Source organism: Saccopteryx bilineata, chromosome 11, assembly GCF_036850765.1.
Source record: "Saccopteryx bilineata isolate mSacBil1 chromosome 11, mSacBil1_pri_phased_curated, whole genome shotgun sequence".
NCBI classification, from domain to species: domain Eukaryota; kingdom Metazoa; phylum Chordata; class Mammalia; order Chiroptera; family Emballonuridae; genus Saccopteryx; species Saccopteryx bilineata.
The window spans coordinates 5,985,286-6,010,469 of NC_089500.1; the positions used below are offsets into that span (position 1 = coordinate 5,985,286).

The 25,184-nt window shown below is 41.0% G+C and overlaps 1 protein-coding gene across 2 annotated transcripts in view; it reads right to left on the minus strand.

Moving 5' to 3' along the window:
* Positions 1-25,184, minus strand: part of DOK6 (docking protein 6) — a 229,329-nt gene that overhangs the window by 34,702 nt on the left and 169,443 nt on the right. The window contains exon 7 of one of the 2 annotated variants that reach the window (XM_066246533.1): positions 14,793-14,910. In XM_066246533.1, coding sequence (XP_066102630.1) covers positions 14,793-14,910 — 118 coding nt within the window. Of the gene's footprint in view, positions 1-14,792; positions 14,911-24,856; positions 25,173-25,184 lie in introns of those variants that run through there. The other variant, XM_066246534.1, reaches the window with a different exon arrangement.

Genomic DNA, 25,184 nt, shown 5'->3' on the forward strand with positions numbered 1-25,184 from the left:
CACGACCTCGTTTTTCTGAACTGTCTAATGGTGAGGGTGAGCGAGCGAAGGGCTTAGGGGATGTCCAGACTCCTGGGGATATTGGCAGACAGAGTAGCGAGTGGGGTTCAGCTACCTGTTGGGTGCTTAGCAAATAAAATAGACCAGTTAGCAAAGCCCACCAATGTGGGCACTCCTGGAATCAGGGTCCTGCCCATTTCTTCCAACGTTCATGGGCTGCGTGGCACAGGGATGGCCAATGTGATCAGAATCTGAGAACCCACAGGAAAGGGAGACAGGATGGGTGAACCTTAGGATAAAACTGTGTGTGAAGAGCAAGCTTGTATTCCAAATCATTTCTGATCTAGTATGGTATTTTTTTAAAAAATAAGAATGATTTAATGAAATATAGCTTGCTCTCATCCTTGGACAGCTCCCTCCTAAGATAGTTCTTCAGGGAGGTACACAAAGCATTAGAAAATCTTAGAACACCTGAAATGTCCAGATAGTGCTAGATTTTTAAAATTCTCTAGCCATTGACAGAAAAAAAATAAAAAGCTCACTTCTTCAAAACATCCACTCTTTCTGTAGTTTCTATGTGCATTTATTTTCTGTATAATATTTCCACTTTTTTCATAGTCATTAAAATGTGTTGTTATTAACTGTGGGTCATAATTAAACTGCTATATTGTTCTTTCTGATCTCTTATTTGGCCTAAGCTAATTCTGTATTTCAAATGTGAACAATGGGCTGCCCAGGTCTGGGAAGGAGTCTTCTTCTTTAATGTAATCTCCCTCTTTTGTTAGAAAAGATGTAATTTTAGTTGTTTGTAATACAACAGTTTTCTTTCAAAGGTAAATACTATGTCAGGGTTCTTGCCTAGATGAACAGGTCACTTAGTTTGACAGGGTTTTCTTTTGACAGAGGACGCTTCACAGGTTTAGAACTGTACCTTTCAAACTATTTTCTTTCTAGAAATTAAGTGACATAATGATTTCAATCACATTTATCTGCAAACCTCAATTTAAATGACCATTCATGATATAATCCTATGTGATACCACATGAAATGTACTTTTTAGTCAATCTTCTCCATCTGTAACTAAGAAATTTATTTGTAGAATATAAGAAGTATCTGTTTAGTTACAGTGGCACTAAAATGTTTATCAAAAATTTTACCTTCTTGGCCCTGGCCGGTTGGCTCAGTGGTAGAGCGTCGGCCTGGCGTGCAAAAGTCCTGGGTTCGATTCCCGGCCAGGGCACACAGGAGAAGCGCCCATCTGCTTCTCCACCCCTCCCCCTCTCCTTCCTCTTTGTCTCTCTCTTCCCCTCCTGCAGCCGAGGCTCCACTGGAGCAAAGATGGCCGGGGCGCTGGGGATGGCTCCTTGGCCTCTGCCCCAGGCGCTAGAGTGGCTCTGGTCGCAACAGAGCGACGCCCCGGAGGGGCAGAGCATTGCCCCCTGGTGGGCAGAGCGTCGCCCCCTGGTGGGCATGCCAGGTGGATCCCGGTTGGGCGCATGCGGGAGTCTGTCTGACTGTCTCTCCCCGTTTCCAGCTTCAGAAAAATACAAAAAAAAAAAAAATTTACCTTCTTTATTTTTAACTTCTCTGCTTAGTCATATGTTATGGTGATAAATCATAGTATCACTAACATTTCTGGGATAAATTAGGTTATGAGGATGCATTTTTGTATTGACATTTATAAGTGAATTTCAAATTTTCTTTTTCATTTTGTACGATCCTCATCTAACCTTAAGAGTGAATGCTTAGCTTATTGATTTTCCATCCCTATTCTTTTCTAAATATGAATATTTAAAGCTATAAAGTGTCTTCTACCTTAGCTACATCTCCTAAATGTTGATGCAATATTTTTTTTATATTATAGCTCCAATTATAGATCCCTTTATTGTGACTTTTTTTGGATTCAAGATTATAGAAATGTGTATTTAAATTTCTAAAGTATTATATTTTGGCTTTTAGTCATTGGCTTCTATTTTTTTTTTTGCATTATGGCCAGAAAATATGAGCACATGATATATAGGGTTTTAATTATTTTATATATATTTGTGGCCTGTTTGCAAACTCACTTTTTATAGTCACTTTTTATTAATGACCCATGAATATTTTAAAACAATGTTCTAACTAATTTTTGGTTTTGCTCAAGCTTATTTTATGTAGTTCAGTTTTTTATTTCCTTAGAAACAGATTGCATATTATCTAACAATTTTATCAAATATATAATTTACAATAGCTCATTATAATTTTCAAGTTTTCAATTCATTTTGTTGTTTAGGTTGACCATATGAAATTACTATTAGTATTTAACAGTTAATGATCTACAACAGGGGCAGTCTCAATTGGTCCAACCTAATAAAGTGAAATCACTCTGGAGAAATATTTTTATTCCTAGGGAAAATAGATTCTCACCAAAACCCAGTTTTTACTAGAGATGAATTTGTAATTGAAGGTTTGTTGTATAAACAACAATATAAATGGAGCAACTTCAAAATGGAGCTGGAGGACCTGTCCGCACGTCTTATGCCTCAAATCCAGAATGTGAAGACCTGGCAAAGTAACCTTTGGTTGGGGCCTGAGCAGCCTTGTTTCCCACAGAACTCTTTGTGAAGATAACAAGAAAGCAGCCATTAGGACTACTGGGCTGACAATTAAAAACATTGTTTAGAGTTAACATCCCTCTATGGCTGACACTGTTATCCTCCTGTCTCCTTAATACCCACTGCCTGAGTCTCCCATTCAGAACATTATCGTGGGTTCTGCCTGAATCACCACCGTTTACCAAATAGCTATTCCTACTGATCTCAATAAATGCTTGTTGCCTCTCGCTTTCAAAGGCTTTTTTAAATTTTTATTTTTAGGTGAACAATTGCAGCCTTGTTTTAGTAGCAAAAAGCAGGTGGTAATGTTCTCGTGGGACAAGCAATCCACGGTTAAATACCTGAGGGTTTTGCAGTGAAATATTACGCAGCCCCTAAGTGTCATATAGTTAGACTTTAGTCTCAATATAATATGCAAATAAAAAAGAACCTATCAAATGATTTCATATGAAGTGTGAGCTTAATTTTCTAAATATATATGAATTTCATCTCAATTTCTATTTTTATCTATATGGCTATACTTTAAAAGGTTAATAATATATGATTACATTAGTAGTGATTTTTACTTTTTTAAACACTTACTTCTCTGTGTCTTAACTTTCTTCAATGAGAGTGTATTTGTTTTGCAACCAAAAAATTTTAAATCAATTTCAGTTAAATTTCAAGTATTTTCTTCCTTGGAATTTTGGCAGGTTTTTAGAAATAAGTTAACAAAAAGAAGCACTTTTCAATGGAAGAGACAAAAATTGTTCCTTTCAGGGAACTAGAGCTTGATTAAGAGGCTCTCTGCTTCATAATGGAAACCCCGTGAACTAAGAGCAGGTCGGCTCTGCATGTTGGTGTGGGTGCTTAAAGAAAAAAAGAGAAAGTACTCAGGAGGGAGGAAAGTGCATGAAATAAAAGGAATCTGCTACCAAGAAGTGGTTTTGAAATTTCCCAAAATAAGACACTCCTAAAGAAATGGAACACAAGGAGCCACGTTGCAACTCACTGTAACACCTGGTTCAAAAGCTCGAGAAGTCCTAATGAAAAGTCGCAGCCACTCTCCAGAGTGAAGCCAACTAAGTGACACACACATGTGCTTTCATCTGTCCCAGAAGAGGAGCAAAGCTGTTCTACAAAATTTTGCAAGGCAATGCCCACGCCAGAGAGAACTCGCCTTTGAAATACTGTGGGTTTTTCACAAATTGCTTAAGTGGCTTCCACCTGTGTTGTCTCATGGAAAGCACATTTGAGGGTGGCTGCAGCCTGCTTTTTATTTTATTTTATTTTTTCTAGAGGGATTATTCTTGCAAATCTTGGTTATGATTTAGAGAGAATGAACCTGGATGGGCAGAAGGGGAGAGATGACGACTGCTATTCCATCTCCCATTGAAACCCATCACCCTTGGACAGTAATGGGACTTCCCTATGCTGGTGGCAGTCGAGCTAGAAACTGAAGACTATGTGTTGTTTCTGGGCAGTCCCCTTTCCTGAGCACACAAAGCCACACAAAGAATTCTAAAATAGACATGCGAAGGCCTCTGACAATGGCCAGTCCTCAAGGTACAGCAGAAAGATAATGTCCCTAACTCATGGGGCGGAATGGAATTTTCTGATGAGGCCAATTTCTTCTGTTCCAGAATGGTGTTGCTGGTAAGAAAATGTTCTTCTAAAATCACACGCCTTTATCTTAAACCTATAGGTAAAAGACATGTTATGCCTCTAACATTTGGCATTCAACTTCTTTCTCGTATTAGGAAAACAAATCAAATGTTATAAACTTTCTAAACCAGCATGATGTAGCCACGGCAACCAAACCTTTCTGGGAACATGTCCGTACACTGTTTTTCCCGTGTTAAAATGCAGGCAGTAGAACATAGGCACACGGCTTCAATTCTTAACAAATTCATCTTACAAAAACTTAGATTACTGTGCTCTGCCTTTTTAAGATATTGGATGTTTGAAATCTGAAGCCTCAAGCTTCCGATAAGCATCTGTTACTTATAGGGCAGTGGGCGGGGTTGCTGGACCATCGCTGGGGGCCACCTTCCAGGTCCCCTCTGCACTCTCTCCGCAGTTCATTCTCAGGCGGGTGGAACCTTAATGATGCTGATTTCCGATGCATCTCATCTTTTCTGACTCTCCGACCACTACCGAGTCTCCAGGCATGGTGTACGAAAAGAAATAAAAGGGTGAAATGTACAAAATCCAATTATTAAGCCTATAGCCAGGGATTAGGGTCTATTGAGTTGGAGGGTCAGAGATAGAGATGAGGTTAAAAAAAAAACAAACAAAAAAAAACAGGAACAACAAGAAACTAGAGGTCAAGGGAGAAAATGTAACTGAACTGCTGAACTATTGTTTTTTTTATTCCTAAAGGTTCTTTTAGGTAGTTTATAATTTGTGAAATTTAACCTAACGGGTACGTTTTTCTTTTAAGATTTTCTAATTTCTTTTTCTTTTAATACTTTATTGATTTTGGAGAGAGGAGAGAGAGAAAGGTATGTGTATGTGTGTGTGGGGGGAGGGGGAAGCAGGAAGCATCAACTCATAGTAGTTGCTTCTTGTATGTGCCTTGATCTGGCAAGCCGGTGGTTTTGAACTAGTGACTTTGGCATTCCAGGTTGATGCTTTATCCACTGTGCCACCACAGGTCAGGCAACGGGTATATTTCTGAGGGAAACAATATATGATGAATAGATACGAGGCAAATGGTTCTGTGTGTGTGTTCATGTGGACATATATGTATACGTGACAAAGTCAAGCTTCTGTTTTGGTTGTATTATCCTTTCCCCGAACTAATATTATGTAAGATGGAACATATGTAGATATTTTCCATAAAGTTAGATTTATATAGAACTTACTATGGTACCTGCTTATAAAACTTAGGTGGGGGAAACTTGATAGAGAAAAATCAAGTATGAACAAACAGTTTCAGATTCAACTCAATTCAGATTTTAAGAGCAGGAAGCAGTTTAAGAAGACTATTGGCGGCTTATACTCATCCAATACAACTACAACGTCTGGAAACTCCTAGTCTTTTATCTTTGAGGAGCTACTTTGTTTAAATGTCGAAAGGCTGGCTGACTTGCATTTTCACAGTGTGCCTGGTCTTTAGGTTTCTTGCTGTGCTACATCAGTAGGACTTACTTAGCAATCGACATCTGGCTTTTAACCCCGGTCTGGCCCAGGGAACACGTCCCAGGAGAGAATACATTTAGTAATCACTGGCTGGAGCAGGCCTGATCTACACTCCGAGGAAGGTTGGTGCCCAGATAAGTTAGGAAGTTCTCTGGAAGGCTTTTCAGCTCTCAGGGCAAGGAAGCCCATCAGCCCGAACGGAGCCTGGGTAGCAGGGTCGGGGCACCTTCTCTGCGTCGAGCTGAGTCAAGTCCTTGCAGGAGTTTTCTTTCTCTCTGGCCTGAAACCAGGGTCCAGTGCCCCTTGCTAGGCTTCCCTGGGTTGAGAAGAGTATGACTTGGGTGAAGGGGCTCCTCTCTTTAGAAGGTGATGTCTCACTTACACTCACGGGTGGGTGGAAGAAAGAATCACTGAACTCTTAAGCCTGACTTTTTTTTTGCCTGACGTATTTTTTATTTCTTGCATTAAAAATTTAGGGTTAGACTGAGAGTTATCTAAAGTTTTCTAGAACTTTAGAAGCTAGAAACCTTTTTTTTTTTTTGTAAGAGAGAGGGCAGTGGGTACAGGCAAGGGTGGCAGACAGACAAGAAGGGAGAGAGATGAGAAGCATCAACTCGTTGCTGAGGTACCTTAGTTGTTCATGGATTGCTTTCTCATATGTGCCTTGACTGGGGTGTCCCAGCCAAGCCAGTGACCCCTTCCTCAAGCCAGTGGTCTTAGGCTTCAAGCCAGCGACCTTTGGGCTCAGGCCAGTGACAATGGGGTAATGTCTATGATCCTATGCTTAAGCCAGTGACCCTTCACTCAAGCCGAATGAGCCTGTTCTCAAGCTGGTGACCTTGGGGTTTTGAGCCTGGGTCCTTGGTGTCCCAGGTTGATGCTCTGTCCACTGTGCTATCACCTGGTCAGGCTAGAAACTATTTCTTTTCTTTTTTTTTAATTTTAGAGAGAGGGACAGATAGGGACAGACAGACAGGAAAGGAGAGAGATGAGAAGCATCAATTCTTTGTTGCAGTTCCTTAGTTCATTGATTGATTTCTCATATGTACCTTGACCATGGGGCTATAGCAGACTGACCCCTTGCTCAAGCCAGCGACCTTAGGCTCAAGGTGGTGAGCCTTGCTCAAACCAGATGAGCCTGCCCTCAAGCTGGCGACCTCGGGGTCTTGAACCTGGGTCCTCCATGTCCCAGATCGATGCTCTATCCACTGCACCACCACCTGATCAGGCTAGAAACCATTTCTTAATGCCAGAGTTTTATCAAGTCCTTGGGAAAAAACTAAATTCCCTATGTGTAGCAGAAACTCTATAATAACATTTTTAAAGTAAGCCCTGGCCGGTTGGCTCAGTGGTAGAGCGTCAGCCTGGCGTGCAGGAGTCCCGGGTTCAATTCCCGGCCAGGGCACACAGGAAAAGCGCCCATCTGCTTCTCCACCCCTCCCCCTCTCCTTCCTCTCGGTCTCTCTCTTCCCCTCCTGCAGCCAAGGCTCCATTGGAGCAAAGTTGGCCCAGGCACTGAGGATGGCTCTGTGGCCTCTGCCTCAGGCGCTAGAATGACTCTGGTTGCAACAGAGCGGTGCCCCGGATGGGCAGAGCATCGCCCCCTGGTGGGCATGCTGGGTGGATCCCGGTCGGGTGCATGCGGGATTCTGTCTGCCTCCCCGTTTCCAACTTCAGAAAAATACAAAAAAAAAAAAAAGAAAAATAAAAAAGTAAATACCATAATAGATTGGAGTAGAATAGCATATTTCCCTTTATCAGAAAAAAGCTGATTAGTAGAAATTTAATTGACTTCAGTATATTGACTGTGGTAATAATTACTGAACATTTATATCTTATATAAATAATCTCACTGATATACCCTAATAGGTACTATTATCCTTATTTTAGAGGCCCCCCCCCCGAATAAGGCTTAGAAAGTTGAAGAACATTGCCCAAAGATATACAAGTCAGTGATGGGCAAGTTCATATTCAAGCTCCATTTCACTTAGCTCCAAGACTCAAGCTTTTCACCTCCATAGACAGCATCTCCTCACCATGGTGGGACTGACCCAGGGGTGGGCGTGGGGAATCAAAATCATTCCAAATTGCTACCAGACAACCTTTGGGAAGGAGCAAGTTTATAAAGGAATGCATCCATATATTAAAGTTATACAGATACATCTGGGAGCATGGGAGGGGCTGTTGATTATGGCTGCAGGGTGCGAGGACTGTTTCACAGAGACTACAGTATTTTGAGCATTTTTATGGTGTCTCTTGGCGGTATAATGGATGAATTTATCTTTAAGAATGGATATCCAGGGAGGCATTCCCTGCCTTTGGCGTACCCTTCTGAAGGTAAGGATATGCAATGAATGTTCACAAAGAAGCTCTAACAGACAGTCAGTGCTGATTCTAGAAAACGGTGCATGTTTGTCAGCTTTGCTGCCCACTGGCCACCGGCAGGCCTGTGTCTCATTGAGAGTGTGTGACGCTCCGGTTGGCGGATGGTCACGGTTGATGCGACCTGACCACGGACAGACGGAACACAGGGAAGACGGTGGTTGGACATGTACAGGCTCCTTTTACTGCTGGTGCCATTTTTCTTTTTTAACATGCTACAGGAGGCTTTTATTAAGTTTGCAACTTGGAAAACATCATAGAATAAAAATTTAAGCAGGCAATCTGGGTGGAAGCTGTTTAGGTACAATGTGATCTTGCAACCCAACCATGGGCAGCAAAGATGAACAGAGGAGCAGAGTGGGTGGAGCGAAGAGGAGTGGATCCTTTGATTCACCTCCCCCGTCCGTGGCAGAACTCTGTTTACCACTTTCTGAAAGTCATCTCTAATTCTAATTGCTTGTTTGCTTCCTGGCTCTCTGGCAACAGTGGAGCCGCGGGCGCCCTTTTCAGCAAACATCAAATTCCTCGGTGCAATCAGGCCCGCTGCTGCGCTGACACGGGGCCTGCAGTGTAATTACAGATTACAGAAGGGGGCGGTGGGGCCGCTCGGAGCCGGCACTTGAGTATCAGTTGGTGGTAATGAAAGTGGAATTGACCACCTTGACAAAGGTTCCCCTAGTCACCCTTGAATCAAGGGCCGCTCACAAATGAGTCACCCTGGTTTGATGCCGTTTCATTCACTTAATTCTGCCTTTCTTCCCCCTGACTTTGGGGTCAAAGCAATAAAATTGTCTCTAAGACAAAGGGTTCGTAAGTTTAGTATCTATGTTTTCTTCTACGCAATGCATTGTTTCAGGTCCTATATTTTTAGGTCTTTGATCCGTTTTGGATGGATCTTGAGTGAAATTAAGTCAGAAAAAGTTAAGAAACGTATGATTTCACTTATATGTGGGATATAAAACTGGAAGCAACACATAAACATGACAAAGAAACAAAGATTTATAGACAGCCGTTTGGTGGTGACCCGAGGGAGGGGGTGGGGAACAGTAAAGGGTAAACGGGATCAACTATGAGCTGACTAAAGACGATTTGACTTAGGATGGTGAACACACAATACAATATACAGATGATGTATATTGAAGTTGTGCACTTGAAACCTATATACTTTTATTAACCAATGTCAGTCACCCCAATAAATTGAATTTAAAAATTAAAACAACCCTGGCCAGTTTGCTTAGTTGTATATCGTTGGCCTGGTGTGTGGAAGTCCCAGGTTCAATTCCTGGTCAGGGCACACAGGAGAAGCCACCATCCGCTTCTTTACCCCTCCCCCTCCCCCTTCTCTCTCTCTTATCCTGCAGTCATGGCTGGATTGGTTTGAGCACATTAGCCCCAGGTGTTGAGAATGGCTCCTGTCCAGCTTCTACCTCAGATGCTAAAAATAGCTTGGTTGCAGCATGGCCCCAGATGGGCAGAGCATCAACCCTAGAGGGAGATTGCTGGGTGGATCCCGGTTGGGGCACATGTGGGAGTCTATCTCACTTGGAAAAAGAAGGAAAATAAAGTAAAAAAAAATGAGTCACCATATAACCCATGTGATTTTGTGTGCAAATTACTCATAAATGTCCCGGGAAAGCTTAGGCGGGAGAGCACAGTCCCCTCCTGGCTCCCTGGGGACCATTCTAAGCACGCAGGCTTGGCTCCCTCATCATGGGAGCTGGTGGCGGCAGGAGGAGAGAGACAGAACTCGCTGTCAGGGGAGAGGAACACATCTTCAACCCCTCACAGTGATCCCTGTGCCTCCCAAATCAAGACCAGTGGTAGCATGTGTGTGCTGAGTGACAGTCATCCTAAAGCAAGAAACAGGCATGCCACCAAGACCGGGGCGTGGGCCAAGAACAGCAGGGCTGTCCAGCAGGTGGCGGGGGGACTAGACACTCTTCCCTTCGCAGCCCTGGTTGAGAATTCTGCTGAGAGAGGAGATGAGATAGCAAGGGTGCCCCCTCCAGGGATCCCCTAGAATGCATTTGCTACTTCATTTTTGCCTACAGCAAACACTCCATGAGAGCCAGCATGAGCCTTGTACCATCAGTAGTTTCTACTAGTTTGTCATGTTTCAGAAAATGCTTTTGTCATCTTCACAAAGACCCTGCTATATAACCTGTGGTATAAATACATAAAATGGTGATTACAAGTCCAGGTGAGAACCTTAAAGTAAGAACAATTCCAACCCTCTCATGGGGTCTTGTTTTCCTTTTTTCTTCCCTTCTACACTCTCCCTCCCTACTTTCCATTCTTTTTTAGCTTTGCACTTCCAACATGTGTTCTGCTGACAGCCTTAGCACTAAAAATCACAGTTCGACCAATATAAAAACAAATGGTATGTGTTAAGCATTATCTTTTGAGTCAAGAGTCTGAAACCACGTTTCCTTCCCTTTAGGAGTTTAGGGTCCCCTCCGTCTTCTAGAGCAGAACATCTCTAGAATGTGTTGTGTAACATAAACATTTTTCATAAACGCAGAAGATGTTAGAGAAATATAAATAGAAAATTACCTTCAAATGCAAATAGATCATCCTTATTATCGGGCAAAACTCGAGAAAAGCCAAAGTCCTTATGTGACACTTCTGCAGGAAGAGGTGACGCAGCTGCCACAAACCATGAAGGGGAAGAGGTTGTAAACAGTAGTTGCCCTGTATTTACCCTGGCGAACATGCACTTGTGAAAGCTAATTATTGTTTGTCTCTGTCTTTTGACTCCAGGGAGCTAGAGTACACCAGGGAAACCGTAACAGCCCATACTTTCTGAGCGCCATTCGCGGAGTGGCGTGGAGAACTTCTCTTCTGAACATTAAAGTAAAAGCGGTATGGCTATGCCGGTCTTTTAGAGTGCATTTTGCTTCTATAGCTACAAAGCCGGTGACAGAAATAGACACAATAAAACTGAGCAAAGTGCAGTTCTGAGGCTGACAGGCAATCAAAGTGATGGGTGGGTCTTAACACAGAATGGATTTGTTTACATGCCATGAATGTTTTCCCCAATGCTGGTACATGTGCTGCTTAATAATGAATCCCGATCAATTCAACCTTATACACAGAAAATATTTCCCTCTTTATCTTCTGAATGACAGCCTGCTGAATTTAACGCATATCGATACAATCAATATGCGTTAAATTCACTCACTGTTAGAATATGATAAAATTCTAAAGATTATATATATATATATATGGTGTGTGTGTGTGTGTGTGTGTGTGTATGACAGAGAGGGACAGATAGGGGCAGAAGACAGGAAGGGAGAGAGATGAGAAGCATCAATTCTTTGTTGTGTCTCCTTAGTTGTTCATTGATTGATTTCTCAAATGCGCCTTGACCAGGGGCTACAGCAAAGCAAGTGACCCCTTGCTCAAGCCAGCGACCTTGAGCTCAAGCTGGTGAGTTTTGCTTAAGCCAGATGAGCCTGTGCTCAAGCTGGCGACCTCAGGGTTTCGAACCTGGGTCCTCTGCATCCCAGTCCGATGCTCTATCCACTGCACCATCGCCTGGTCAGGCTTTTGTTGTTTCTTAATGCTACCTGTGGTTTACCTGTTGATGCAACACCTGGCATTGCCAAATATTTCTGTTGACTTTGGAAGCTCAATGATGAAAGCTTCCCTACTATGCTCTCCTCTTTGTAAAGGAGAGGAAATAAGACACAAATAACCACAGTGCTTAGTTCAGCTTGCTGGAAAAAGAAATGTAGGTGTATTGTTGGGGTACAGAGGTTCAGTGTTTCTATTTTTATTTAATTTTGTGTGTCAGTAGTTTTATTCTGTCCAGATTACACCCAGATTAAAACTATGGTCAAAGCCTCTTCTCCTTTGCATAACTAGACTTCCTCAATAGGACAGAACAAAACAGAATAAATCACCACTCTCAAAGTATCACTAACAAGTTTATATCTACTTTATCTATCTATATATTATCTATCTCTGCAGTGAGCTGAATATTTATACATCACTATATGAAATATAACCAGAAAATGAGGAATATATAAAATGATAAAATGTATTGCTCTAAGAAAATAAAAAGAAACATATAGTAAACTGTAATTTATATGGAATGCATTCAATTATTTATTTTAGAGTAATTACCTAAATTAATGCATTCTTGTTGTGGACTATTAATGGCAAAAAGCCATTATAGATTCGAGGCTTGACAGGGGGCTAAGTTCTCCCCCCTCCATCTCCATATTTGGCTTTGATGCTGAGTATTTGCACCCACTCCACTTCCTTCCTTGGGTTGCAGGAAGCAATATACATGCCCTTCCTCTGACTCTTTGTTTGTTTCAGATGTTTGTAAATTTCACTAATGTATCCTGTTTTTGCCTTGGGAGAATTCCTGTCTTAGCCTTTGATGTGCAACTTTGTTTCAGGGTCCTTGATTTGCATAGGTCTATATAATAAAGCAAACTGGGGCTGTGGGGCACTCAGATACTGCCAGGCAGTTTGAGGAGTCCTCCCGATCCCATTGGTTTTGTTTTGACAAAGTGTGTTTCCTTAATTCTGCACCGTTATTTGGAGCCGTGCTGGTCCGCGGCACATTCTTGTTACATAAAAACAACAAACAACAAAAATATGTGATATGGAAACCATATAAGTAAATTGTTCATCCTATCGATAAAATATTTCAAGCCTCTAATTTTGCTGGAAATTAATATTAGTGAGGTAAATCATACAATATGCTTTCCAGTGCTCTCTAATGCATTCCTCTTCCCATTCATTGAGCTCTTCGGCTCCAGAATATCTGTTTGGTTCTCTTTTCCAGTTTGTCTCTTTGGTAAAGGACTCCTTTTGTTCACTAGGTTTATTCCTGAGCTCATCGAATTGCCTTTCTGAGTTTTCTCGTACCTCACTGAGTTTCTCCATGACTATAGCTTTCAATTCTCTGTCATTTAAATCAGCCTTCTGTGACTCAGTTTGGTTTCCGGAGACTTGACATTTTCTTTCTGGGTTAGTGTCTTACCCTGTTATTCGGAGTCTTTGACCGACAGCTTCTCTGCCCGCGCATGTGAGGTAGGGGGTGAGCTGCCATGTTGTTTAGATATCGTTCTGATTGGAACAGTTCTGCAGATTGACCACAAGAGACCTTTCCTCTGCTTTCCAGTTGACAGTTCAAGGTTTTGTTTTTTCTGACCTTTGCTGCTTGTGCCTCCTGGGTCATGGCGAGGAGCACATCATTGTGATGGTGGAAGCTGATGACTGTGTGACCAAGGTGGTGGGTCCTACTGTGCCCAAGTCACCTCAGCCGCAGGGCACCTGCCGCATGGTGGGGGACATGGTGTATGCTGGCTTATCCCTCTGCCCTTTCACTGGGCCAGTGTGGGGGCTGCACCCCAACTGCCCACCACTGCCATATCAGCTGGGGCCAAGGTAGACATCAAACTCCATCTGAGGACCCTGTTCCCTCTCTGCCCTACCTGCGTCCACCATTCCTTACAGGGTCCCATACGTCCACCTCCAGATGTACTGGTATGTGACGATCAGAGGAACCTTTGCTGGGTTACAGATATCTAATTTGTAACTTTAGGACATAAAAAGGGGTCTTATCACTCTATCATGACACCAATATCACTCCCCAGAATGTATCTTTAATCATGAATCCCCACTGATTAACTTCTATTAGTCTAGGTTTGAAATCATGGCAAAAAAAATATTTCTTTATAAATACACTATCTCAGTTTGCTTGTCACAATTTTTTTTTCTGTCATAACACTTAGTGGTGCTAATATGAGCACAAGCTTAAGTATAAAAGGAAAAAAATACTTTGAGTGTCTAACTACGTTGAGGGTCCTAGTGGTCATTCCTTTACCAGATACATACGGGGTGTCTATTATGTTCAGGCCTATTGTACTCAGTAAACATTTGTTCACTGAGTGTCTTCCACTGTTTCATGAGCCTGTTTTTCTTAGCACCTGCTTTCTCCAGTCTTGGTCAGCTGTTAGCCAGCTGCCTGCAGCTGAATATTTTTCTGAAGGATTCAGTTAGTCATTTTAGGACAAAGGGAAGGAATAGGAAAAGAACCGCCAAACCCCAGGTTTCTGCTGTTGACACCATCCATACCTGCTACCTGTTTATTTGATTCCTCTGACGGGCCATCCCCTTGCCAGTTAACCACTTATGATTAGGAAAATGACAAAAGCAAAGTATTTACACTCATCTCATTTGGTCCCACCTTCCTCCCTGTCCCCCCACCCATGATATCTCTATGTCAGGGCTTTGGCTGAACCTTAAAATCGCTGTGAGTAGATTTATGTGGTACTTTATTCCGGAACCCGAAGTCAGCCTCCCGAATTTACATTCAATCCTGTTACGGAAATAAAGATGCAAAGAAAGAAAGCCTCTGTAAAACGCACCATGAAACAGACCCCAGTATTATTCGTTATTTTTAGCTCCTGAGAACGCGTGTTGGATAATGTTTCTGTCAAGCCCGTAGGCCATATCGATGAGCTGTGAAATGAGTTTTATCCCACGTCTGAAATGATAGCTTTAGAAAAGCCACTGTCAGTCTCAGAGCCACCGCCCTGGCCAGGGACAACTGATACGTGGAGACGGAGGACAGCCCAGCAATGCAAACACAAGGCGATTCGCAGAACTCCTGGCCTGCGCGCAGGAGGCTCACGGCGGTGCCGCGACTCCATTTAACATCATGGTACTTGCCTTGCAAACTGTAGATCTCGCCCACGCTGTTCTGACGGGTGATGTGCTGCCAGTACGCACTCCGAGGGAGAGAGATTGACTTGGATAACGTCATTGGTTCGGTCAAGCTTGTCTGAAGCTGGAAGAGAAAGAAAACGGGTCTTCGGCTTTATTTACAATATTAAACCAAAATCTGCTTTTTTCAAAGTTGAGGGTGAAATGTGGGCGAGAGAGAAGGGGAGTTGTTACAGATCCTTGCATGAAGCTTCTGTTGAAGGATAACTGTTTTTTTTTTGTTTTGTTTTTTAAGGTAAAATCATAGGCTGGAAAAACATGACATGAACTCTTGTAAGCAATTTAATCCCACTCATTAATTAAGATGGGAACAACCCTGGCCGATTGGTTCAGTGGTAGAACATTGGCTTAGTGTGTGGATGTGCCAGGTTTGATTCCTGGTCATGGCACACAGGAGAAGCGACTGTCTGGTTCTCCATCCCTCCCCCTCTCCCTTCTCTCTATCTCTATCTTTTCCCCTTCTGCAGCTGTGGCTCAGTTGGAGCAAGTTGGCCCCAGGCACTGAGGATGTCTCCATGGCCTCTGCCTCAGGTGTTAAAATGGCTTGGTTGCTGAGCAACAAAGCAATGGCCCCAGATGGGCAGAACATTGCCCCCTCGTGGGCTTACTGGGTGGATCCCGGTTGGGGGACATGTGGGAGTGTGTCTCTCTGCCTCCCCACTTCTCATTTAAGAAAAATTAAAAAAAAATTAAGAGGGGAACAAAAAGAGGGTACAATTGATTTCAAGCTGGTTTCAAAGGACACATTGCCAATCAGGAATGCTGGTCTATAGCCACAAAAATAATCAATTGTATTTTACCAAGGAAAATGACAAAAGCAAAGTATTTACACTCATCTCATTTAGTCCCACCTTCCTTCAGGGCAGTTTATTTGTATTTCTATGACAAAGAATTATTTCCATTACTATCAGCTTTCTATGATTAATTGAATTTTAAAATAGCTCAAAAAATGCAGGTGAAAGCCCCTTCTGAAACAGGGACCCCAGAATGTTGTAACACAGGACGCCGTATCTTTCTGACCCATTTCCCTGGCTTACAATGTTTCCTCACAGCTCCTCCCACCCCTCCTCGAGGGCTCCGTTCTTGAAGAGCTCTTGAACCTTGGTCCTGTGATATGATCTTGTATATTAAAAAAGTGTTTTTCCTTGAGAAGCTCTGTGATAAAAAACTGTGGCATATTCTCTTACTGGAAACATAAAATTAAGGTTAGCTGAAGAGATCACACATCACAGCAGGTGCTCGGGCATATGATCAGCTCAAAGAGCACAATACTTCACATCACATTTTCAAGAAGAGTGTTTATTTTAATTGATTCACTCCAGGTTAAAAAAACAACACCCAGAAATGATTTTATTTAATTGCTCATTTCTCTGATGCCATCCGGGCACACATTCACTTCCTCACAGACAACAGGCAGTCCTCTAATTAATGAAATCTCAAATTTCCCCTAATTGAATACTGACTATTGGCAAAACTCGGAGGTGAGACGATCAGCTCTGTACTCTGCAGCCTGAGAGGCCCGTGGGCTGGCTGCACGTGCACTTTCCTCTGAGGGGTCCCCAGCCCCATGCTGCCATACTTCTGCATGGGCTGTTACCACCCTTCACAGAAGACACGGCCAGGAAAGTACCTGAGAGGGCGTAACAGGACCTCAGTGCCCTGTAACCAAGAGGTGTTTCTATTTTAATAGAGGCTGAAGCCAAAGGGTGTGAACCTACTGTATTTCCTCGTGTATAAGACACACCTTAATTTGGGGGGCTGAAGATTTGAAAAAAATATATTCCATAGAGTTATGGAACTCAAGATTTATTCATCATAAAATTCAAACAACTCCTCATCAGTGTCAAAATTCCCATCCATTAGCTTGTCCTCATCTGTGTCTGATGATGAATCACTGTCTTCAGTATTGCCTGGTCCTCAGTTCTGTCTATAGCATTTGAAATGCCACAACCACTGTATAAGACGCACCCAGTTTTTAGACCCCAAATTCTTAGAATAAAGGATGTGTCTTCTATATGGGGAAATACGGTACCTATTTGATTTTACATTTTTAGTGGTGAGGCATTTCGGGACTGTCTGTCTTGCCTCAGAAGGGCCCTAACTCTGTGTATTTAAAAGTCTGTCCCTGTTGAAGGTATTGTTCTTTTTACAAAGACTGCTCCAAATGGCAACATGGTGACCAATATTTACATCTTTCCAGAATTTCAAAAGTTTCCCTCCTTGTTATGAAAATAGGCGTGACAGCTGTATGGCATTTCCTGGCTAGCGGGCAGGGCGTGGGCCGATGGAGCCACAGTTCTGGGTTACAATGAAGACAGTGCTTTCTAGAATCCTTGGGATGCGTGGCCCCAGGCACTTATCTAGTTTCCAGAAGCTTGAGGGCAGGGCTCTGTGTGCTGAGCTGTGAAGGATCTTCAGACACAGGAAAGGCATCCTCCCAGGACGGTTAGGGATGGAGGCAAGGCTCATTTCATGAAATTGTCACTGGGACAAAAAACAGCGTTTCACCTTTAATGCCAATGCCTCACATGGGGTATTCACTTAATTGGACACATAAATCTTTAATTAGTGTTGGTGATGTCCATTAACAATGAATCAGTATTAATCGCACTCTACTCTTAAATCTTTATTCTAGATATATTATTATTTTTATTATTATTTAGCATATAGTCAATCATTAGTAATAAATTCATCTTCCTCAAATTGGATGAAAGTACTAAAGTACTTTTTCTTCTGTTTCTTTTTTTATTTATTTTTTCATTCTGGGAAGCAGAATGTTTACTAAGTCTAGTAACCATCTGTTACTTTGCAAAGCTATCACACCATTGTATTGATCCCATTCCCCCTCCTTTTTGTCATCCTCCCACCACCTCTGAGATTTGGGTTTTTATATTTATTTTAAAACTTTTATTTTTCAGTTTTTCTTAAATACTGTATTTCGCCTTGTCTTCATTAATTCCCCCTTCTGTTTTTCTTCTGTTCTTGCCCTGCTCTGTTTTTGGATTCAGTATTTTCCCTTAACATTTTTATTAGGTTATGAATGAAAGCAGTGGCTTCTCAATGTCACTGCCCACTTCCCAATGGCCTGCTAAGTAGAATAAAAAGAATTCTAAGTTAGATAATTGTGGCCTCATTTCCTCTTTTACATAGAAGATTGTTTGTGTGCATTCTGTTGAGATATTGCTGTTTTGTGCATATTTTGTTGACTTTCATTTAATAATATATCATGATCAGAGGACATTGCCTGAGTAGTTTCTGTATACTGAAGTTTATTTTTAATTTTTATCTAATATATGGCCATTTTTTATATGCCTTATAGCTACTTGAAAAGATGCACAATTAACGTAGTCTCTCTAAACACACACACACAATGAAATCTGTATTTCCTTTTCTATATATTTGTTTAGTTTTAAAACTTACTTCATCAGATATGAGGGAAAGTGTTAATTATTTTCAAATCACTAATTAACATGTTTCTGCCCCTTTCCTCTTGTGGACTGAAGTACTATTTCAGACATGAAAATGGAACTTTAATGGACACATAATGATTCCCAACTGTGTTAGGGTCTAATAACTTATTTTCCATTCTTGAGCTACACTTTTAAACTCCACCTGTAAAAGTTCTCCTCGTCCCAGGACCCATCCTCACCTCCATCGCTTAACCCCTACTTTTCCAAATCCACTGGTTAATGATTTCCTCTGCTTTTCTAAAAATCTCTGGGCTTATTTCTCAAGAAATGGTATTGTTCATCATCCATTAATCTCTTTTATTTCATCTGCATATGGCCTAGGACAGTGGTCCCAACCTTTTTTGGGCCACGGACTGGTTTACTGCCAGAAAATATTTTCACAGACCGGCCTTTAGGGTGGGACGGATAAATGCACAAAATAAAATTATGTGACTGGTGTAAAAACTGTGGTATTTTAAAATATAATTGTCGAACTTATGAGACAAGTGTCAAGAGTGAGTCTTAGATGGATGTAACAGAGGGAATCTGGTCATTTTTTAAAAATAAAACATCGTTCAGAATTAAATATAAATAAAACGGAAATAATGTAAGTTATTTATTCTTTCTCTGCGGACTGGTACCAAATGGCCCACAGACCGGAACCAGTCCACAGCCCAGGGGTTGGGGATCACTGGTCTAGGAGATATTCCTAGGCATTGAGAGCATGTGTATAGATAATATCTTTTCCCTATTTTCAGCTGAATTAATATTCTATGTGTTTATCTTCTTTTAGTCATTATTTACCTGGCATTTGGCCCAGAAACCATTTGCATTATCTAGTTAAATCCTCATAAAATACAGTGGTACCTTGAGATATGAATTTAATTCGTTCTGTAACTGAGCTCGTAAGTCTGTCAACTTATATATCAAACTGCCAATACTGGACCTGTGCGCCAACGCGCCAACTAGAGGCAGCTTTCTGAATCACGACTCGTATCTTGGAATTTTGCTCGGATCTCAAACAAACATGCAGACCGAGTCGCAGCCCGTACCTTAAAAAACTAGAATGTTGTTTTGTTTGTATCTCAAGGTACCACTGTACCTAGGAGGTGGGAAAGGGGGGCAGAATCCCTCTTAAAAATGAGAGGAGGCTGAGGCTTTTAGATACTCAATGACTTTTCTAAGGCCATATATACCCTGGATGCATCAAGAATAGAATCATGATTCTACTTGTACCTCTGTGGTTGCTTTTTTTTTGTTTTTGTTTTTTGTGTTTATTTTATTTTATTTTATTACCATTGAGAGCTTCTGTGTGATGTCTTTCAAATAAAGTTGCATCATAAATAGTATTAGATATTGCATTATTTTTGTGGAAGAACACACATGGCTGCAAATTCTTGAAAAGCCTGCATTCAACAATAGGGCATCAGGGTATCTTCTTCTTAAATCTGGGCTGTCTGGTGATGACTGTGATCAATAACCTATGGCAGCCACGACATCAAATCTGCTGTGGTATGTCCTCTAAGACATTGAAGGCAGTCTTCCCTCCATTGTTCTGAGTCACCATGCAAACCTGACTACCTGAGGCTGCCATGGTGGGAGGAAGCCCAAGCTCACCAAGTGCACAGGCCACGCAATGTAAGGTTAGAGTCGTTCTGGAGGAATCTGCCAGTTCTCACATTCTCAGTAGAAAAATCAGAATCCAGAGAAGTTCAGGAAATGGCTCAAGGTAAAATCCCAACTACAGAACCTCTAGTAGCATACAGTTCTTTTGACTTGAGTTCATTGCTCTTTAGTCTTTGTTGCTACTGGGAAAAATGAGCTACCTTCCCAGTGTATTAAAATATGTGACAATTCAGTCATACTTTGAGAGGACCTATGCTGCCCAGAGGACCTATGCTACCTGATGACTGCTGTAATTTTTTTGAAAGTGTGAAGTGACATCTCTTCTTGCTTTGACCAAAAATTATCCAGGCAACCTTGCCTTTTGCAATTTCCCTGTGCTGTTTTGAGATTGTGCCTCCCCCTGTGATAAGCATTAATGCTAATTTGTGTTTACCCACAAAATTCATCTGTATAAAAATGTTAACAAATTAATTCTCCTTTTGCTCTGTATCTCCCTAATTATTGCGTAGGAAATTGAAAATCATGTTAGCACCTGAGACACAAATCTGTTCAATTGGGAGAGGAAATATTTGGCATTGATACATCAGCACTTATGAGTCATGCTCTGTGCCTGGCAGTGTGCAGACTGTTGTCATACGTCATCTCATTTAATACCCACGTGCAGATAGGCCACCTGAGCTGTACAGGCAAGGAAGAGGAGGTTCAGAGAGATAATATAATTTGTTCGTGATGACTCAGCCAGTGAGCGATGTCTCTGAGCCCTCAAAGACCATAATGTTATTCCCTCTTCCCCATAACTCACTATAAAATAAATTATGGGATCTCTTTGGGGAACAGATAAGATGAAAATGACACCAATTGGGTCAATTCCACTGGATCAAGGCAGGAAAGCAAGTGTCTGGCTGATGCTCAAGGCAGAACGCCATGATATGTACACAGAAACCTAGCACCAGAGCTTTGCTGTCTGTCGCCCTGTTATCAAACATCAGTTCTACTGCTGTCTGGTCATTTGACCTCAGGCAAGATACTTACACTTTCTTTTGAGACTCAACTGTTCCTAATCTCTAATTTGGAATTAATATAATCCACCTGAAGTGTTATATATATGTTAACACAGTGTTTATTCTATCCAAAGTGTTCAGGAAGAATTGCTGCATTATTCTACAACTGCATAGGAAGGCGGCTTAGACCAGAGGTGTCTATGTATAGAGTGGTCAAGACATGGAAATCTGTGCAGAATGAGCGATCAAGGAAAAGATGATGAAAGCAGAGGCATGCACTTGGATCTAAGTCTAAGACCTTAACAGAAGTACAAAACACAAGAAATATCAATATGGAGAGGATGGTCAGGTGAGACACAGATTGGAGACATGCTGGTAGCAAGGTGTGTGTGTGTGTGTGTAAGTATGTGTGCGTGCATGCACACCCACATGCAGTCATGCATGTATAATATATTCTGGGGAAAAACAGTCACAGCTTCTTCTGTGTAATGGAGTGAAATGCTTCATATTGGGTGGATGCGTCCTGATCCCTGGCATGTCTGAGGCCTGAGGGACCTGGCAGGCACAGACGCTATAAAGACACTACAGTAAATATACACGGTTAGGAAACAGGCCAATGTGACATGTGAAATGTATGTCAGGGTAAGGAAAAAATGTGGAGCTGCTCAGGATGGAAACGGTGAACACAAGTGGAGAACGTTTAGTTATCTTTGTTCTTAGAAAAGAGCTCAGGAAACTTAAAACCCTTATAGAAGTAGACCCTCCTCCCCTGACCTGAGACCTCCAACCAGCCAAGCTCCACACTGTTCGGATTCATGCACAAAAGCCTCGCAAGTTGGAAGGTTTGTGATCAATTGTTTTCTCACAGACTTGACTGAATTTTCAATAGGAGATATCTGCCACTTAATCTTTTATTTTATTCAAGATAAATGGAAAGGAATTAGGAGACACCTTCCTGAGTCGGCACCAGATTAACAAATAAAATGCAGTTCATGCAGCCACTTAATGGAAGCTACTAGGTGTCATTTAAAAACAGACTGTGGAATACTATTTTCATTAGACTTGAAAAAAAATTGTTATTATTGTATATTTTAAATTCTGTGTTGATCAAATTTTAAGGAACAAGAACATGATGTGAATAGAATTTTTACTATTGATACAGCACTGTTTGCGCCCTCTCCCCGTTTCCCTCTTATTTGTGTATTTATACAGAAATGTGTATTTTTACTGTGTGTTTACTTAGAGACTACATTTTCTTTAGTGTTCTGAAACTAAAATAATAGTAAGTGAACTGATTCATCAAAGTCACGGGCCCACTTTAATTATTGGCTATGATAATTTGTTCTAATTGAGCTTGTGTTGGTTGATTACAATCAGTGTCTATCAGTCAGTAAAACAAAATTTCACAATTATGTGAATAGCCTTTTTCCACGGGGAACTGGTCACAGTCAGTACTATTGAAGGCTCTTGTCTTATGATTAATAATTGATAATATTGAGCAATAGATTCATGACTAAAACTTTGAAGAAGGAATTAATTAGCAGCTTTCCCCACATACTAGATACTATATACCTCCTGCAATCACATATCTCACATTGAAACTTTTCCTAGAATTCCTTAATCATCTATGAACAATACCCAGAAAAGAGATTGTGGAATGTAGTACAATTTTCTGTGCACTCTCATCAGACTATTATACATCCAGGTTCTTCAGATTATTACTATTATTATTTTTATAACTGGTGGAGATTCCTGCAAAATGTGGGTATGATGAATGCTTCTACTGAAGGGGAAGCCAAACTGCCCAGGATAGAGTGCACTCTGCAAGGCTTTCTCACTCCTTTAAAAACTCAAAAGGAGCACATGGTACTCATGGTCCTGTTAAATAGACTTGAAAGGATTTTAAAGATACTTTTTAGACATAGTTGGGAATAACAATTTATTGTCCTTAGAATATGTCTTACAAGTCTTATGCACTCTAAGATGCAATCAATTGAAAGACAACATTATTTTACATAGAACCATGAAAGAATAGTGTCACTAATTAAACCATTACTCACACCACACTTGAGAGATGCTCAAATGTGAAAAAAAAACCCTGCATTTTGGAACTGATGCACTATAACAGTATTTCCCTGTTCATGCACTTACTTAGACAAAAATTATTTCATGGGCTGGTAGTAGTCAATACTTGGGTAAGTTTCTTGATCAAGTATAAATCTGGAAGAGCTGATTCACTGAATCTGGAGTTGCTATTTAGGTGAGTTTACATACAGTTAGCTCCATGCTTTCTCTCCTCTCTGGGGCCCTCTCTACTTTGCCTTCCACAGAGATGGATGTGGCGTTAGACACATGTCTCTATGCCAATGGGGTGGATGGCAGAATAAGCTAATGCTGCTGCTTCTTTCATTTTACATTATAAATGAAAACAAGATCACATGTTTTTAAATGATTGTTATTCAAAAGAACAGGGATGATCGTTGTGAAATTAAAACAACAGAGGTGCCATTTGTTGAAATGTCTTGCTTTACTAAAATCCTCAAATATTTGAATCTCAGTATGCTCTCAGAAATAGTACCAGTTTAAAATTTATCACCATGGCTTCATTTTACCATGTATTCCCCCAAACTAAGCTCTCTTTAAAACAAGACTGGTTTGGGATTAGTAAGGAAAGAAAATTTACAGATAACTTGAGATTGCTATCCCTTTTTCTCTCATGATAAATTTCCATTTCTCTGCTGGACAGAGGTGTGAGAAGCGCGGGGGGAAGGCTGTCCTCTCAGATTGCAGAAACCATCCTCCGTGGAGGTCATTGGACTGAGGACCTCTGAAAAGTTGATATCCAAGAACCAACCAGGCTCCATTGCCATGACAATATGAACAAGCCCAGCTGGTGTTTTCAGACTCATTGATCAAAATGTTATGATGGTGATGGCTTACCCATATGATTAAATTAAGTATGAAGAACTTTTGATATTTAAAAGAGTACAAGGACATGAGATAATCTTACTCTAGGTGGTGTTAACTACGTAACAGACACTGATGCCACAATGATTAATTTTGGTTGCCAATAAGCACCAGCAAATTGCAAATATGGGCTGAGAAGAAATGTGCTAGGTTCTGAAATAATTAAAAATTTGGCAGGTGTATTGTTAACCTTATTTAAGCCATTAGAAAAATGTCATATTAATTAGATGATTGTTACAAATGGTTTAAATTTAAGCCAAATCTAGAAGATTAAGTCATAGCAACCTCCTATTAATGCATCTTCAATTAATCCCATAGTTGCATTAATAAGCGTACTAATGATCAAGCTACTCAGTGTGCCCTGTGGAAGGCCAAATGTCCTGTCATCCTTATCATTTCCACTTGTTACCCTTAAGTGTTAGGAAAGCTCTTTAAGTCATATCCTAAGGAGAGAGAAAAAGTTATGTAAGCAGTACTGAAAAAAATTAAAAATGCATTAAGAATGACATAAGGTCATTTGTTAAACTATTTTGTTTTTATATTTAAAAGTTTTTTATACTTTAAAATGTTATGTAATTGAGAAGTTTTAGAATAAAAACGACTATAACTCTAGATGGGGAAGTTTGGAGTCTTAAACTGGAATAGAATCATTGTTTTTCTAATGAGGGACCCTTCCATATTTCCCAAAGCTCCACCTGTCCTCTCTCACAGGGAAAATCTCCTGCATCTCCATACATCCTGTAGAATTAGTCAATACTCACCTCTTAAGAGTGTAGCCAATAATCATTCCATTGTTTGCTTTTCCAAGTCAGTAATACAGCTTATAATATATATTTTTTGAGCTACTTGTAAAACTTACTATTTCAGATTTTTAACTAAATCATTTCTGAGCTTGACTCTGAAACCATAGGTAGTACAGTTTCAGGACAGGATAATAGGCAAATCATTCTCAGTGAACGATAGGAGCTCCTTCCGCAAACATTTTATTATCGGCTCTGAAATCAACACACTGAAAGACATAGACATTTCAGGAAGTCAAGGATAGAGAAAAAGACAAAATAAAAAGTGGAATCCTTGCTAGTAGTTACTTAGTTTTCCTGGGCCTACATCTGAATTTCTGATTGTCCAGCTGTATATGGAGATATGCAGAACACATTGCTTCTTATTTCGTTCTCTGTGCACTCCACCCTTTCTTAGGGTGACCACGGCAATAGGTCATGCATAGACAATGCAGAATGCAGGGCTTCCTGTGAGTGGCCACAAATCACTTCTTTTCTTGTGAGCTGAATAGGGAA